Source organism: Hakea prostrata, chromosome 10 (assembly GCF_041222555.1).
Source record: "Hakea prostrata isolate BN-2017 chromosome 10, UWA_Hpros_2, whole genome shotgun sequence".
Lineage (NCBI taxonomy): Eukaryota > Viridiplantae > Streptophyta > Magnoliopsida > Proteales > Proteaceae > Hakea > Hakea prostrata.
The window spans coordinates 37,624,693-37,640,846 of record NC_142609.1 but is presented as its reverse complement, the minus strand read 5'-3'; the positions used below and the strand labels follow the sequence as shown (position 1 = coordinate 37,640,846).

At 36.8% G+C, this 16,154-nt stretch overlaps 1 protein-coding gene across 1 annotated transcript; it reads left to right on the top strand.

Annotated features, from left to right (window-relative positions):
* Nucleotides 1-11,923: 11,923 nt before the first annotated feature.
* LOC149002760 (uncharacterized) lies at nucleotides 11,924-15,788 on the top strand. Its single transcript, XM_089138767.1, has 3 exons — nucleotides 11,924-13,130; nucleotides 13,491-15,143; nucleotides 15,418-15,788. Exons 1-3 carry the CDS (start codon nucleotides 11,924-11,926, stop codon nucleotides 15,786-15,788), a joined length of 3,231 nt encoding a protein of 1,076 aa, XP_088994893.1.
* Nucleotides 15,789-16,154: the final 366 nt, after the last annotated feature.

The window sequence follows — 16,154 nt, the reverse complement described above, 5'->3', positions numbered from 1 at the left end:
AACAGTCGTGAGGAAGTCAATCAACAAAATCCTACCAGGGTGAGGGCTGGAAAACCATGGGACGAAAGTGAAACAAGGCAAAGAAGGGACAAGTTTCAATCAATAACCAAAACCATAACAAAGTTGCTCATGCTGCAGTGAATTCTGGTCGGAATCCGGCAAGGCGAGCTCCGATCAATCAAGTGGTCCCCACCACACTTGCTGCTGCCATTCCCATCCAAAGAGACCAAGATGTATTGGTCATGGAGTCTCAACAAACTCTTACTGCCAATAATGAGCATAATCATGCAATTCATACTTCAAAAGACATTGATACCCATTTGGACTCATCAACGAGTGACAACTCAGCTTCTAAAGAGTTACTTCCCATGCAAACTGATGCTCCTAATCAAATTAACGTGAAGGGCAAGAGTCCTATTGTGGATTGCAGACAACCAAATAAAAAAACCATTATGTCTACCGAGAAGATCAATACACCTGGGAATCTATCCAAATCAGCATTCTCTATTCACCTGACTGCATTTAAATTCCCACATATTCTCCAACACCTCCACCCCATTTCCTAAGATCGGCAGGTAACAATGTTGACAAGCCAGGCTCAAGAGAAATGAAATCAAACACTGAGAAATCTTCTTCAACGTCATTATCATCAAGCAACAACTGATTTCTATCCTTATCCAGTGACGATGGTATTCAAGAAAGCCAATGAAGATGCGGATGAACCAACCCATTCCTCTCCACGAGCTAGGGACAGAAGTCCAGCTCGTTGGTCCGATAAAATATCCGATTATTGATTGATAATTGTCACTTTTTTACATTTTTTACTATAAATTTCTAATTTTCGATTACCGAATACCGCTATCCGAATCCGATTACCGGTATCCGAATCCGATTATCATCTATTTTTAAAGAAAAAATGTTAAATACTTTACTCTATCCGGATAAAAATTTATCCGGATATTATCCGATCCGATAAGCAATTATATCCGAATCCGAATCCGGTTGCTTAACGGACGGATACGGAATTTTCCGATAAGAAAATTTTCGGATACGGATACCCTTAAACGAATACGAATGCGAATTCGGAGGCGGATTTCGGCTATCCATATACAGGTCTACAGTTAAGTCCCCTTTTCTCTATCATTTATCCATGATGATTAAACTCGGTGCATGGAATACTCGAGGTCTTAACAACTCTGGTAAGCGCTAAAGTATTGATGATTGGTTTTCTAAACATAAACTCTTCCTTTTGGGGCTGCTTGAGACAAGGGTTAAGTTCTGCAACTTTAATTATGCTATCAAGTCATTTGGCAATAAATGGAATTTTTCTCACAACTACCAAGCCTTTGACAGTGGGTGAATCTGGTATTATGGGATGGCTTTATTCTAGACGTTACAACGTTGGTTACTAGGGAAGCTCCATGGACGGATATCAACACTATTTGCTCTAATATATATAACCCCTAGATCATGATGGACGACTTCAATTCCGTCATGCACCCTTCAGAGAAGAAAGGCAGAGCTCCCATTACTGAACAGATGATCTGCCTATGGTTCAATGTATGTCTGTGGGGAGTCTCACTGATCTCTTCAGGATAGGTGCATTCTTCACTTGGTGTAACAATTCAATTGGTGAAAATAAGAAGTCTTCTAAGCTTGGCCGGGTTCTAGTTGACCCTTTCTAGCGTGAGACTTTTCCCTCATCTCATGAACACTTCTACCCCTGGAGTTTCAGACCATTGTTTTATGGTGGTCTCACTTGGCAGCTCCGCCCCAACATTGATGTGGTCGCCAATTTTACTTTTGGAATCACTGGGCTGATCACACAAATTTTCTCAGCATGGTTCATAATGTTTGGCACCAACCTATACAAGGTTGTCCGAATTGGATCCTTATTCAGAAATTGAAGAAAGTCCATGAAGCTTTCAAATCTTGGCATAAAAGACAATATCACATATTGGATTATCAAATCTCTTATGCCCACACCGAACTTGATGGCATAATCCACAACGATGATCTCTCTATGCAAGAAAGATAGGTTGCTACCCACCTACACAATTTGACCAGGTGCGTGATTCTGAAATTAAACAAAGGGCTAAAGTGAGGTGGCTTTACGACAGAGATGACAACACTAATTTCTTTCATAAATGTAACAACGACCACCGCGCTCAAAACTGAATCAATTATATCCTTAGCAATGCTAATGTTTGGCTCAACGATGAAGACGCTATTAGGGAAGAGGCCATTGCCTTCTTTGAAAATCAAAGCATAAGTTCCCCACAAATCATATGTGATCACATTCCCATCTCTCCAAACCGAATCTTAACTTAAGAAGAAGGAGAATCCCTCATCCGCCCTTTCACTACAAATGAAATTAAAAGTGTGGTATTCTCTGCAGATGACCAAAGCTCACCTGGGAAGGATGGTTTTGGTGCATATTTTTTTAAAAAGGCATGGCCCATTGTGGGAGATGATTTTTGTAATGCACTTCTTGGTTTTTTTAGAAGACCCTCCCTCCTAGATCATATCAAATTATCCAAGATCACATTGATACCAAAAGGGGACATGCAAAATTCATTTCATGATTACAAGCCAATAGCAGTTAACCCTTTTATCTATCGCTTCATTGCGAAATTAATTACTAACATGCTGAATGTTGTTGCTAGCAGATTGATTGGGGATAACCAAATCGCTTTCACTGAAGGTTGCATGAACACTGATAATATTCTCCTCTGCCAAGAGCTTGTTTATGGTTACCAATCTCAATCACGGAATGCCTAGGAGAAAGTGGATTTACGTAAAGCTTATGATACTATCCAATGGAGCTTTCTCTTCACGCTCCTTGACAAGATGAATTTCCCAGCAATTTTCTCTAAATGGAATGATCAATTGGTGGTAAACCCCTAATACATGATATTTTTAACGAAGCACTATCACGACATTCCTCAATAAACAAAGGTCTCCAGTAGGGCTGCCCTATTTTGCCCATGCTCTTCAATCTTGTATTACAGGTCCTTAATGACACAATTGCAGAAGTAGCTTCATTTGACGCCTTTCAGTATCACCAACTGTGTGCAAAACCTAAGATTTCTTCTATATGTTTTGTTGATGACCTTTTTATATTTGGGAAGGCTACCCCTGATAATTCCTCTTCTTTGCATCTTCTTCTGAAGAATTTTTCTGAGCAATTCGGCCTCTGCGTGAATCCAAATAAATCTGCTTTGATGTTTTGCAACACTATAGAGACTATCCGGCATTTATTCTACAGTACTTAGGTTTCTTCATAGGCACATTCCCAATTGGGTATCTTGGTGTACCCTTAACTATGAAGCAATCATCTCCCTCTTACTTCGCCTCACTCCTTTCTAAAGTTGAAATCAAGCTTAGCTCATGGAAGGCTAAATTGCTCCCTTATGTTGGTAGGGTAACCCTAATCAAATCATTCCTCTTTGGTTTGATAGGTAATTGGATACAATGCTTTAGTCTCTCTATCACAATGATTCAACTTGGAGAGATCGATGGCAAAATTTTTGTGGTGAGGTGTGAATGACCATGGCTCCCACAAGGTTTCTTGGAAAAAGGTTTGTTGTGCAATTGAGGAAGGACGGTTGGGCATTCAAAACTTTCGTGAATGGAATCAGGCCGCTCTCACCAAACAATTATGGATTCTCTACACCAATAAAGAATCATGTTGAAAATGATTTGTTCATCAAAGATGGCTTCGAAAGCACACTATCTGGTCACTCCTATTGCCTTCAAACTGCTTATCATCTTTCACTACCATTCTTAATGTTATTCCCAGATTGACACTGAGAGGGGGGGTGAATCAGTGTCTTCAAAAATTCACTTCAATGTGAAGTTTCTTTAATCTCGAAACAAGATTAATTAGAACATTCTCGTAGCTATCAACTGCACAAGGACACGTCCACCACACACCACTATGTGGCTGGGTCTACCAGACAGTGTACCACCACTCTGCAATCAAGGCACTCCAATATGTGCAACAAAGAAAAATAAACAAAAACGCAATGCACCAAAGTTTACGTGGTTCGGCCAAATTGCCTACATTCACGGAGTCATACCTTACCTAAGGTTTCGTATATTACTCAATACATCCTAGATATTTTGACTGCTACAACAGTCCAGGAACACCAATCCCTGTTATAGTCTAAAATGCAATTCAGACAAGGGCACCAACCCCAACCCCCTAGACAAGCTCCAACTTGCTAGGTCACAATGTAAACCAATAATTCAAGTTCCCCAAATTACATTCATGAGCTAGATTCTTCATCATTAAACATAACCTAGAAAATAATAGACAATCACTTGTGAATACGGGTTACCTCAACTTGTGTATGATGCATGGTAACAATACTTGTTTCTCTTTTTCTCCAACTCTTTTTTTTTTTTTTTTTTTTTTTTTTTTTTTTCTCTTTTCAATCTTTTTCAGTTTTCTCTTTTTAGAAAAGCCATACAACCATGTTCCCTTCTTTTCTTCTGCTTCTTCTTCTTCCTTCTCTTTCACTTTCTTTCTTGTTCAGCAAAACAAAAGACTTCTTATTCCCAAGCTTCAGATCTTCAAAGCCAACCAACCTCTTCTGATTCGACCTCCACGCTATTCCCAAGCTCCTCAAAACGTTCTCACTTTTGCTGGAGTTTGCTCTCCTTTTATAGATTAATTTAACTCAGAGTTTGAATCAAACTCGGGACCCCCCGGACTTAAACAAGGGGTTTTAACGCAAATCGGACTACTCGAGATCTCCAATGAACAATCCCCCGTTGGTTTGAAGACAAGAGTCGTGGCCTCCTCCAAAAATAGGCTCATCGGCCTGGTGCCTCCTGGGGTTGTCCTGGCTCAGAGTTTGAATCAAACTCAGAGTTCCTATCTGATTTAAACAAGGAGTGTTTTGACGTACAAATCGGACTAACTTAAAGATCTCCAATGAACAATCCCACCGTTGGATTTGAAGATCAAGAAGTCGTGAAGCTCTCCTCCAAAAATCGGCTCAATCGGACACTGGATGACCATCCGATGAAGAGGTTGATCAAAACTGGACTCAGAGTTTGAATCAAACTCAGAGTTCCTATCTGATTTAAACAAGGAGTGTTTTGACGTACAAATCGGACTAACTTAGAGATCTCCAATGAACAATCCCACCGTTGGATTTTAAGCTCAAGAAGTCTTGAAGCTCTCCTCCAAAAATCGGCTCAATCGGACACTAGATGACCATCCGATGAAGAGAAGAGGTTGATCAAAACTGGACAGAGACCCTCAAAAACGGGATTCTTGAGTTTTCTTTATTTGAATTGGATTCTTTCTCTCGGAACCTTTTTGTGTGTTGCTGTACCATATCAAAGCCCACTTAAGTTGCCAACAATGACAACACCTTCATTTTAGGCCAATGGAACAACACTTAAAACTAGAAGCAAGGCAAGTAGATACATCCACTACCATATTGCAAATGGTGAGAAATTATCTCTATGGTTTGATACATGGCCTAAAGATGGTCCTCTCCTCCCAAGTCTTGATTTTACTGTAAATGATTCATTAGCTAGAAACCCATACTCCCGTGTCAAGGATATTCTCACAAATGACCGACTTTGGGTCAACCATATACATGATCATATATTGCAACACAAATGGAATGATATTTCTAGCATCAAGACTCTAAGGAGAATACCTAAAGATACTCCTATTTGGACACCTTACCTAAAGATACTCCTATTTGGACACCTTCACCTTCAAGTAAATTCACTATTCGATTAGCCTATGACCTGACTCAAGAACAGCAATTGAAAGTTTATTGGCATCATTTAATTTGGTTCCCAACAACTCAAAAACGATATGCCTTCATCTCCTAGTTAGCATGCCTCCAATGACTCTCAACTAAGGACCGTATCATATCTTGGGGTCAATCAATTGACCCAATTTGTTCTCTATGTAAAATGGAAAGTGAATCCCATGATCACCTCTTTTTTAAATGTCCATACTCATCTACAATTTGGCAACAAATATTGGATCTTCATGGCTATCATAGAACAATAACCTTTGAATGGATAGATGAAATTCAATGGTTATGTGATCACTTCACTGGTGATGGTGTGTTAGCCATACACTGGTTTATCTAATCACAACCATTTACTATCTCTGGGTTGAACGAAATAGAAGATTATATCAACAAAAAAATCAACCATCGGTTGCTATTTTTCAAATAATTACCAGTGTGATCCGATCCCAGTTTTCTAATATCAATACATCTATGGTTGATTCACCTCATCATCGAGCTTTCTTTGCTTCCTAAAATATTCAATTTATCTTCGCCTAGTTGGGAGATCATTCACTTTTGGCTACCCCCACAATCTAGAGTTGTTCTTATTAATTGTGACAGATCCCTACACATAGATTTTGGTATAATACGGAGGGACTCTAATGGTGATGTTGTATTTGTTGCTGCTGGTGGAATGAATAACATATCTATTCTTTAGGCTAAGATGATTGTCATTAAGACTGATTTGCTTTTTGTTTCTTGAAGGGGAATACCAAATGTCATCATTCAATTTGATTCATTGGTGATCGTTAACTCTATTTTGGGCATGGGGTATGGGGTGAAATAATAAATCCTAAAAAGAGCCTAAATCATTCGTTACATTCTACATTCTTATTAAATATATTTATGTAAATAATTATTCATTTACTTATTATAATTAAAATTTTAAAAACTTTAATTAGGATTTTTTAGAATTAAAATTCTAATTAATAATATTAATTCATGACATCTAAGTAAAATTCAAGATAGAAGGTTCTTAAGAAATTTGAATGATTTATTTTTTGGTAAACAAGAAATTTGAATGATTATTTATAGATTAATTTTATGATGTGATCTATAGATCTATAATTATATGGAAAAATTTAATCATATTAGTTGTTGATAAAAAATGATGCATCAGCCTTCAATGATGTGAAGTTTCTAATAAATCATTGGTAAAATGTAATTTTTAAGTTTTTTTTATAAAAATATTATTTTTTAATACATAGTTAGCCAAAATTATTGGTATTATTCAGAAAAATGGATTTGAAATAATATAATTATACTAACCTATGTTGAATGTAAATATTTGACAAAATAATGTTCTAAATTAAATATTATTTATATTCCTACTTTCTTTTATGTACAAGAATTAGGTTTTTATTGGTAAGATATAATAGACACTTTACGTCATTAGATTGGTTTTTGTCTTTTAAAATGTATTATATTAATAGGGATTACTAAGAGGTTTGATTGATATTTTGATTTGTTCTGTGGTTTTTTTCTTTAAAAGAAATTTAAAATTTTCTTTTTCATTGTCTTCTATATTGATTAGACATATTTTACAATTAGGATAATGAGTGTGTAAAACCCTAGACATTGTATTTATTAGTCACTTCTTATGTATAATACATTTAATATATTAATATTTTTATATATTAGATAGTTGAAAGTGAAGAGCATGTTAGATTCAAAATTAATAGCAAGTTGTATTATGCATTTCAATTATTATACGGTTTAAATTTAATCACAGAAAGTAGAGGTCAATAAAACCTTGTAGACCCAACTTGATCCAAACCTGCCCTGAGCTTGGCCTAATATCAGCCTAATTTTTTCAACCCGAAGTCTAGGCTTGGGTTATGAAAATGATCAATTATATGTTACTTTAGTTTGATTAAGTTTTATTGGAAATGTAATTATAGCATAGTTGGTAAAAAATAATCTCTCTCTCTACCTTGGTTCAAGGCAAATTTTTCATTTTTTTCCCCTTAAATTTGGATTGTGGCTTGGGTTTTAATTTTAATTTCTAGGGTTGGGTTAGGGTTTAAGGATGGCCTAGCCCAATCGAGGACAAAGGGTTAGGGCCAATTGTCACAAGGGTAAAGGTAAATTAGGACCAAGGCTAGGGCCAACTCGTCCCGACCTAGCCCAATCAAAGGCAAGAGTGGGCTTGGCTTGGCCCTGTGGAGTTTAGGGTCATGGATAAATTTTTGGCCTAGAATTAGGGTCGGACAGGGAATGGACTTAGCCAAAACATATAGGGTTGTGATTGAGATAGGAAAAGCCTGGCCCAGCCTGCCTTGTTGCAACCCTAATACAAAAGTTCTTAGTTCAATTAGTTTTTATTTATCTGATTTCAATATTACTCTCACATCTTGAGTTTAAAAGAACTATCCATGACATTTATCTCCCATACTTTATGAGGATTCATGATTGGGAGAGGAAGAAGTCATGGAGACAAGAGGGAGATGAAAGCATGGCTTTTTTGTTCAAGTTTATTCTTGTTCTTTTTAAATATTTAACTTGCTTACATCTACACTTAATTGAGACTTTCTAACAATAAGGGATGTTATATGTGTTTTGACTTTAGAGGGGATTTGATTGATAAATTGGATAACTTAAGAGGTGGCATTGAAAATTTTTGTATATTATTTGGTCAAAATTTTAAGAATAGCGTTGGAAATCCATTTTTGTGGCCATATCATTATCCAATAGACTGATCCAAGAGTTCTTTTTTCTTGCTTTGATACTACAGATCATACTACATAGTTCATAGCAAAGTGACATAGCATATGCATATGCATGGAGCTTATTTTCGCCAAATTTCGGTGATTTCGCCCCCTGGAGAAACGAAACCAGGGGGCGAAACAATATCCCGTAGCTTGGTGATATCTCGCCTGTTTATCACCGAAATGGCAATTTTTAACGATTTATCTCCTGAATATCGCCGGCAATCGTCGAACTTAAGAAAAAATTGGCTATAATCGCCGTCGAACAAAAAAAATACTTCTCTTTTGATCTTGCCATCGCACATCTTGAGTTTGTTGCTGATATGAAACTAAGTTTTCTTCCCTTCCGGTGATAGCAAAGAAATAGTTTTTGAAAGTTTAAGACCGAAGCTAAAATGAAGAACAAAAGAAATGGAGAAGAAGATGGATCATTAAATTTCTTTTGATAGTTTTTGAGTTCCGTTTTTGGCATTTAAACCACTGAGTTATGGCATTTGAAAATTGAAATAATGTCCACACATGTGGCTCTTAAATAACCATAAATTGTTTAAAAAACACAAAAAAAAAATGTAAACGTAAATATGAGTATAATTTGACTAGTCGACTTTTTCAAATATTATTTTATATATTTTTAAACATGATGCTTGATGTTTTGTAGAGAAACGGTCAAAATTTTATAGCAATTTGGGGCGTAATATCGCTGAGATTTCGACAATATTTTGCCTTTTCGCCCGGTTTATTGGGCAACGAACTGGGCGAAATGAACGAACTTTCGTTCATTGCGCATATGTACAGATGATATATCCACCAAAATATCCCAGTTAAAATCCCTAGGTAAAAGCCCAAAATGTTGCCAAAGGATGTCATAGGGCCAGGATTTAGATGGCCTAGAAAGAACTATAGTTAGACTAATACAATTGGTGATCACTTGAAAACATGGGAAACTATTCAAAAACACCAAGATTATTAGCAGCTACTCGTGCCTCTACTGTTGCATGTAGTTCAGATACTCCATTTGCTTTGCCTACTTTCCACAAAGCTTCTTTCTCAAAATACGCAAAAAACCTAGCGCCACTTCTTCAACTGAGGGACAAAAAAAACCTGCAATCTAAAGAGGCCAATTAATGTTCTTTAGGTGAATTTGAGAACCTTCTTGAGAAAGCGGATTGTTTGAATCAGTGTAAACATTATTAAAGAAATGTGAAACGGTCGTCCAATAATTAATCATTCTTGTGGTTTCCTTTGGATCAGATTTTTTGGATTTACAAATCGACTTGTTGCGAGTCTCCCAATTAAGGAGCAAGATAAGATGAGAACTGAGAAAAACCAGGTTCTTCATTGTGAGTTGGAACTAAAGATATCAAAAGAGAATAACCACAAATCCAAAGGTTTGTTCGTACTGATACTGTTAAAATCCATCCCCAACAGGCCACCTCTCCAAAGATGAGTTGTCCAGCAGTGGCAATAGAAAATTTAATGCATTTCATTTTCAACCCCAATCACACGTAGAATAAGTAGATGAACAGTTTAGCAAAGAAGTAGTCGCATTCTTCAGATATAAGTCGTTATTCAACATTCTCCAAAAGAAAACCTTATATCTGGGCAAAATTTTCAAATGCCTAATGAACTTCCACCACTTTTTATAATTTGAATCAATGAAGAAGAGGAACAAAGAGATAAAAATGCACTTTTGTTTAAGAAAAAACACCATATTTGGTGGAGTGAACATCAAGGATTCTTTATTGGAAGAGACCCTAGCCTCAGAAATTGCCAAACAGAAGTGTGGGCAGAATACTTGAAATGACAGGATGAATATTCCAATTTATGCCCTGGAAAAAATCCGCCAGAGAGTGGAAAGAAAAGTCAAAACTGAACTCACCAGGTAGACAAATACCGGGTATGTACTATTTAATTTGAGACATGGGTCATAAGCAAAAGAGGTTGAACCATCCTTCCCAATATTACAAATCACTCTATCCCTCAACGCTTTTGAGGACCCTTTAATGCCTAATCAAATGCAAGAACTTGATTTCATAGAAACTTTAGGGTAAAAAAGAGAAGAATTTGGGAAATACTTAGACTTGATAACTCTAGCCCTGAGAGAGGATGGTTGAATGAGAAGTCTCCAAGAGAACTTTAATAGCAAAGTTTTGTTATGATCCTCCGCTTTTCGAAAGCCCAACCCTCCCAAAGAAATATGATAGCACAATTTTCCCCAGAAAATGTGAGAGGGTTTGGAAGACTTGGAAAAGTTTCCATCTCGAAACTTCAACAACAGTCCAACTCACAACAAATTGATTTAGGGATTGGGAAAATGGACATAGAGAAGGTGGGGGTCGAAAAAAGAACAGAAGCAAGAATCCGACGGTCTACATAGCTTAAAGAATTCGCATTCCAGATTTTCAATTTGGATTTGACCTTGTCCACAATAAATCTGAAATCCCTGAAAGAAGACCAAGAGTGGGAAAGGGAAGTTCCTAAGGTATTTGCACAAGTTTTCCAAGGGAGCAATACCAATAGACTCACCTAATTTTTTTGAAGACTCCGAGGAACATTTGCACTAAAAAACAAATCACTGTTTTTCAGATTCCTTGAGCTGAGGCAGTAAATTCTAAATTTCAACACCTAACATTGAAGATTTTTCTCAAAAATCCTTATTTTTTACCCCCTTACTTAGAGTCTGAAACTTTTTTAATGTTTCCCAGCCATGAAAGCAAAAGAAAATGATTTTCAATCTTTGGCTTCAAACTTCTAGAAGGAATGTTTCAATAATAATAATAATTTGGTCTTGTCTTGTTTTCTGGGTTTTTAACTCGTGATTCATGGCACCAAGACTTGGGTGAAGATTTGGTCAGTCTTTTTAAGGTGGATTTCATTTAACGAAAAGAACGGGAGAGAAATGAAAGTGATCTATTTAAAAAATGTTTTCTAGTGTCTCCATTTTCTAAATTATTGGTAACATTTAGTTGATTCTCAGCTACGTAGAGCACCTCTATTTTGCTTATATCAGACGATTACTTATGAGTTTGTTTCAAGCAACTTCCAGTCAATCCGTATCTATAATTTCCTTCAATAATTTGACAACATTTTTTAAAAATACTTCAAAATTGAGTTTCCACAACTAAACGGGATATCCCATGCCTCACGCACAAGGTTAAAGCTCTTTTGGTCTTCTCCCCCGTCTCCTACGGCAGCTTAGAGCCCCTTTGTTATATATATATATATATATGTTCATTTGCTTAAGACTTTAAAGACCATTGACAACTGAGCTCCCCTGCTTTGTAAACCATATGACTAAGCTAAGTCTATAAATTGCACAATGGAAGCTGCAAATACCACACCACCAAACTGCAAACTCACAAACCAACCACTTTGGAAGTTACACACATGGCTGATTTTCACACCACTAGTACTACTCCATCCTTGTTATTCTTCTTCCCAACTCTCATAATAGCATTTCTTTGCCTTCTCCTCTCCTCTTCATCTGCATTTTCTGTGGGAAGTAGCAGATCTTCTATTCAGTCGTCAACCCATGTTGACGCTGAGGCTAAGGCTCTCTTGAAATGGAAAGCCACTCTTCAGAACTATTCTCTTGCTGCTCTTGGTGCTTGGAACCTCACTTCCTCATCATCGTCATCATCACCATCACCATGCAATTGGTTTGGCATAACTTGCAACAAAGTTGGAAGCGTGATTGAGATTGACCTTCCCCAAACAGAGTTGCAAGGTACACTTCACAACTTCAATTTCTCTTCCTTTTCTAATCTCCTCCGTCTCAATCTTAGTTACAATCAACTCACTGGACCCATACCCTTGAATGTTGGTAATCTCACCAAACTCATCTACCTTGACCTCTCCAACAATAACCTTTCCCGTGTTCTTCCTCCCTCCTTGTGTAATTTGAGCAAACTGCAATACTTATACCTTTATGCCAATGAATTTAGTGGGACAATACCGTTTGAGATAGGAAGTATGAAAAGTCTAATTGTATTCTCAATAGGATGGAATAAACTAACTGGTATGGTCGCCCCTGTCCTGGCTAATTTGAGCAACCTTCAACATCTATGCCTGCATGCCAATGAATTCAGTGGTCCAATTCCATTAGAAATTGGAAATATGAAAAATCTTGTTGTGTTGGAGCTAAACAACAACAAGCTCATTGGTTCCATCCCTCATTCTCTGGCTAATTTAAGTAGACTAGAGGTGTTCTACTTGTATGAAAATCAATTATCAGGTTCAATTCCATCAGAAATTGGAGACATGGAAAATCTACTTGACTTGGAACTCTCCAAAAACAAGCTCATTGGTCAGATCCCTCAGTCTCTAGCTAATTTAAGTAGACTAGAGGTGCTTTACTTGGGTTGGAATCAATTATCCGGTCCAATCCCATTAGAAATTGGAGATATGAAAAATCTAGTGGACTTGGGACTCGACAGAAACAAGCTCATTGGTCCAATCCCTCTCACTCTATCTACTTTAAGTAGACTAGAGGTGCTCTACTTGTATGAAAATCAATTATCTGGTTCAATTCCATTAGAAATTGGAGATATGGAAAATTTGGTTGACTTGCAACTCAGCAGAAACAAGCTCATTGGTTCGATCCCTCATTCTCTGGCTAATTTAAGTAGACTAGAGGTGCTCAACTTGAATGGGAATCAATTATCTGGTCCAATTCCATTAGAAATTGGATATATGGAAAATCTGCTTGACTTGGTGCTCTCCACAAACAAGCTCATTGGTCCGATCCCTCACTCTTTTGCTAATTTAAGTAAACTAGAGGTGCTCTACTTGGGTTGGAATCAATTATCGGGTCCAATTCCATTAGAAATTGGAGATATGGAAAATCTAGTTGACTTGGGACTCCCCAGAAACAAGCTCATTGGTTCGATCCCTCACTTTCTGACTAATTTAACTAGACTAGAGGTGCTCTCTTTGTGTCTAAATCAATTATCAGGAACTTTACCACGACAATTGTGTCAAGGACGATCACTTCAAATGTTACTAGTTGAAGAAAATAATATCGGTGGTCTCATTCCGGACTTAAGAAATTGCACAAGTCTAACGAGAGTTCGACTTGACAATAACCAGTTTTCGGGAAATATAGCTGATAGTTTTGCTATACATCCACATCTTTATTTCATTGATATGAGTCACAACAAACTATATGGAGAGCTATCACCAAATTGGGGAGAGTGCAAAAATTTGTCAGTGCTAAAGATTTCAGGAAACAATATCAGTGGGAAGATACCATCTGAGATAGCTCAATTAAATCATGTAGGACAACTTGACTTTTCTTTCAACAAGCTTATTGGTGAAATTCCAAAAGAAATTGGAAGCCTATCTGCTTTACTCAGTCTAAGTTTAAATGGGAACCAAATCTCAGGGAATGTACCAATTGAAATTGGCAGATTAGTCAACTTGGAGCATCTAGATCTGTCATCAAATAGACTTACTGGATCAATTCCCACACAACTTGGTCAATGTTCAAAATTGTTATCGATGAATTTGAGTTGTAATTCATTGAATGGAAGCATTCCATCTCAAATTGGTGATCTAGTGTCCTTACAAATTCAATTGGATCTTAGCCATAACTCATTTAGGGGAACGATACCAACTGAATTTGCAAAGTTGGTAATGTTAGAAGTTCTGAATTTATCCCACAATATTATCACAGGCTGTATACCCCCTTCTCTTCAAGACATGGTTAGCTTGGTATCTCTTGATTTGTCCCATAATCAGTTGAAAGAGGCAGTTCCTAACAATAAGGTTTTTCAACGTGCTGCTTCACCACAAGCATTTAGTAATAACAAAGGGTTGTGTGGTGAATTCCAAGGTCTTCTACCTTGTAATCAATCTCATACAAATGAGGGATATAGTAGAAGTAGACGCAAAGTCCTCATATCCATAATTGGTTCTTTGATAGGAACTGTATTCATTGCATTTGGAATTATTGTTGTTCTTTTCTTTTTGAGAAAAAAAGTTCAAAAAAGAAGTGTAGAAGCAACAACTAGAAATCACGGCAATATATTGTCAATATGGAATTTTGATGGCAAGGTTGCTTATGACGACATAATCCAAGCAACAGAGGATTTTGACGATAAATATTCTGTCGGAATTGGAACTTATGGGAGAGTTTATAGAGCAGTCCTACCCACAGGTCATGTAGTAGCTTTAAAGAAGTTTCATTTATTGGAAGGTAGGGTGATATTTGGTGAAAGCTTTGAAAACGAGATGCATGTATTAACAAATATTAGGCACCGAAACATTATCAAACTTTACGGGTTCTGTTCACATCCACGATGCATGTTTCTTGTTTATGAGTACATGGAAAAGGGAAGCCTGGCACATATTTTGAGCAACGAAGCAGAGGCAGTGGAGTTGGATTGGCTGAAAAGAGTAAACATCATTAAAAGTATCATAAATGCTTTATTCTACTTGCATCATGACTGTACTCCACCAATAATTCATCGAGATATTTCGAGCAAAAATATATTGCTAGATGGGGAACTTGAGGCTCGTGTATCTGATTTTGGTATTGCCAAACTCTTAAATCCAGACTCATCCAATTGGACATCACTTAAAGGAACCTATGGATATATTGCTCCAGGTATTTCATTTTATCATTTTCTTTTTATTTTACTTCTATTGTAACTTTGTAAAGCTTTCTTCCTTTTTATTATAATATTTAAGATCCAAAACAAAAACTGAATTAATTTTTTTTATTTCTATTTATTTTTTACTCCCCTCTCAGCAGTTTTACCTCTAGTTCTCCCAAAAAAGTGAAGTATTACCTCTCCTTTTCCCTAATATTTTTATTTGGCCAACTTAGCCTTTGTTTTTACTTTTTCACTAAAGCTTTTTTTTTTTTTCCCTTCTTGCAGAGCTTGCTTACACCATGACATTAACTGATAAGTGTGACGTATATAGTTTTGGAGTAGTGGCATTGGAAATAATTATGGGAAGTTATCCAATGGAACTCATCTCTTCTTTAACATCACCAGTTGGCCAGAAGATGCTATTAAGGGACATATTAGACCCACGCCTCACTTTTCCATCGAATCAGAATGTTGCAAATGATATCATTTCTATTGTGAGAGTAACAATTGCATGCCTATGCAATAACCCACAATATCGTCCAACTATGCATCAAGTATCAAAAGAGCTACTTTCTTTCCGACCAATATTGGTGGAGCATTTTCAGTCAATTACTATCGGTGATCTGAATGATGTTGAAGAATCATCTGACTGGTGAAAATTAAAGAAATTCATTTGAAACTGCTCCCAAATTAGCTAAAAGCACTCAAGGTCAACTTTCAACCATTTTATGGCATTTAATTTGAATATAGTTTTCAAGAATATATCCTCATTTTTTTCAGCATTTTATAGGTATTGAGTATTGAAGTTTCCATTTTCTAACAACAAAGTGATTTTTATTTTTCCATTGGAGGTGAACTAAGGAAATGTACTTCTTATCCATGTTTCAATACCTAAAGCTTCTCTCTCTCTCTCTCTCTCTCTCTCTCTCTCTCTCTCTCTCTCTCTCTCTCTCTCTCTCTCTCTCTCTCTCTCTCTCTCTCTAATTAACTTTTCGTACCCGAACCTAACTGTTAGAAATCAT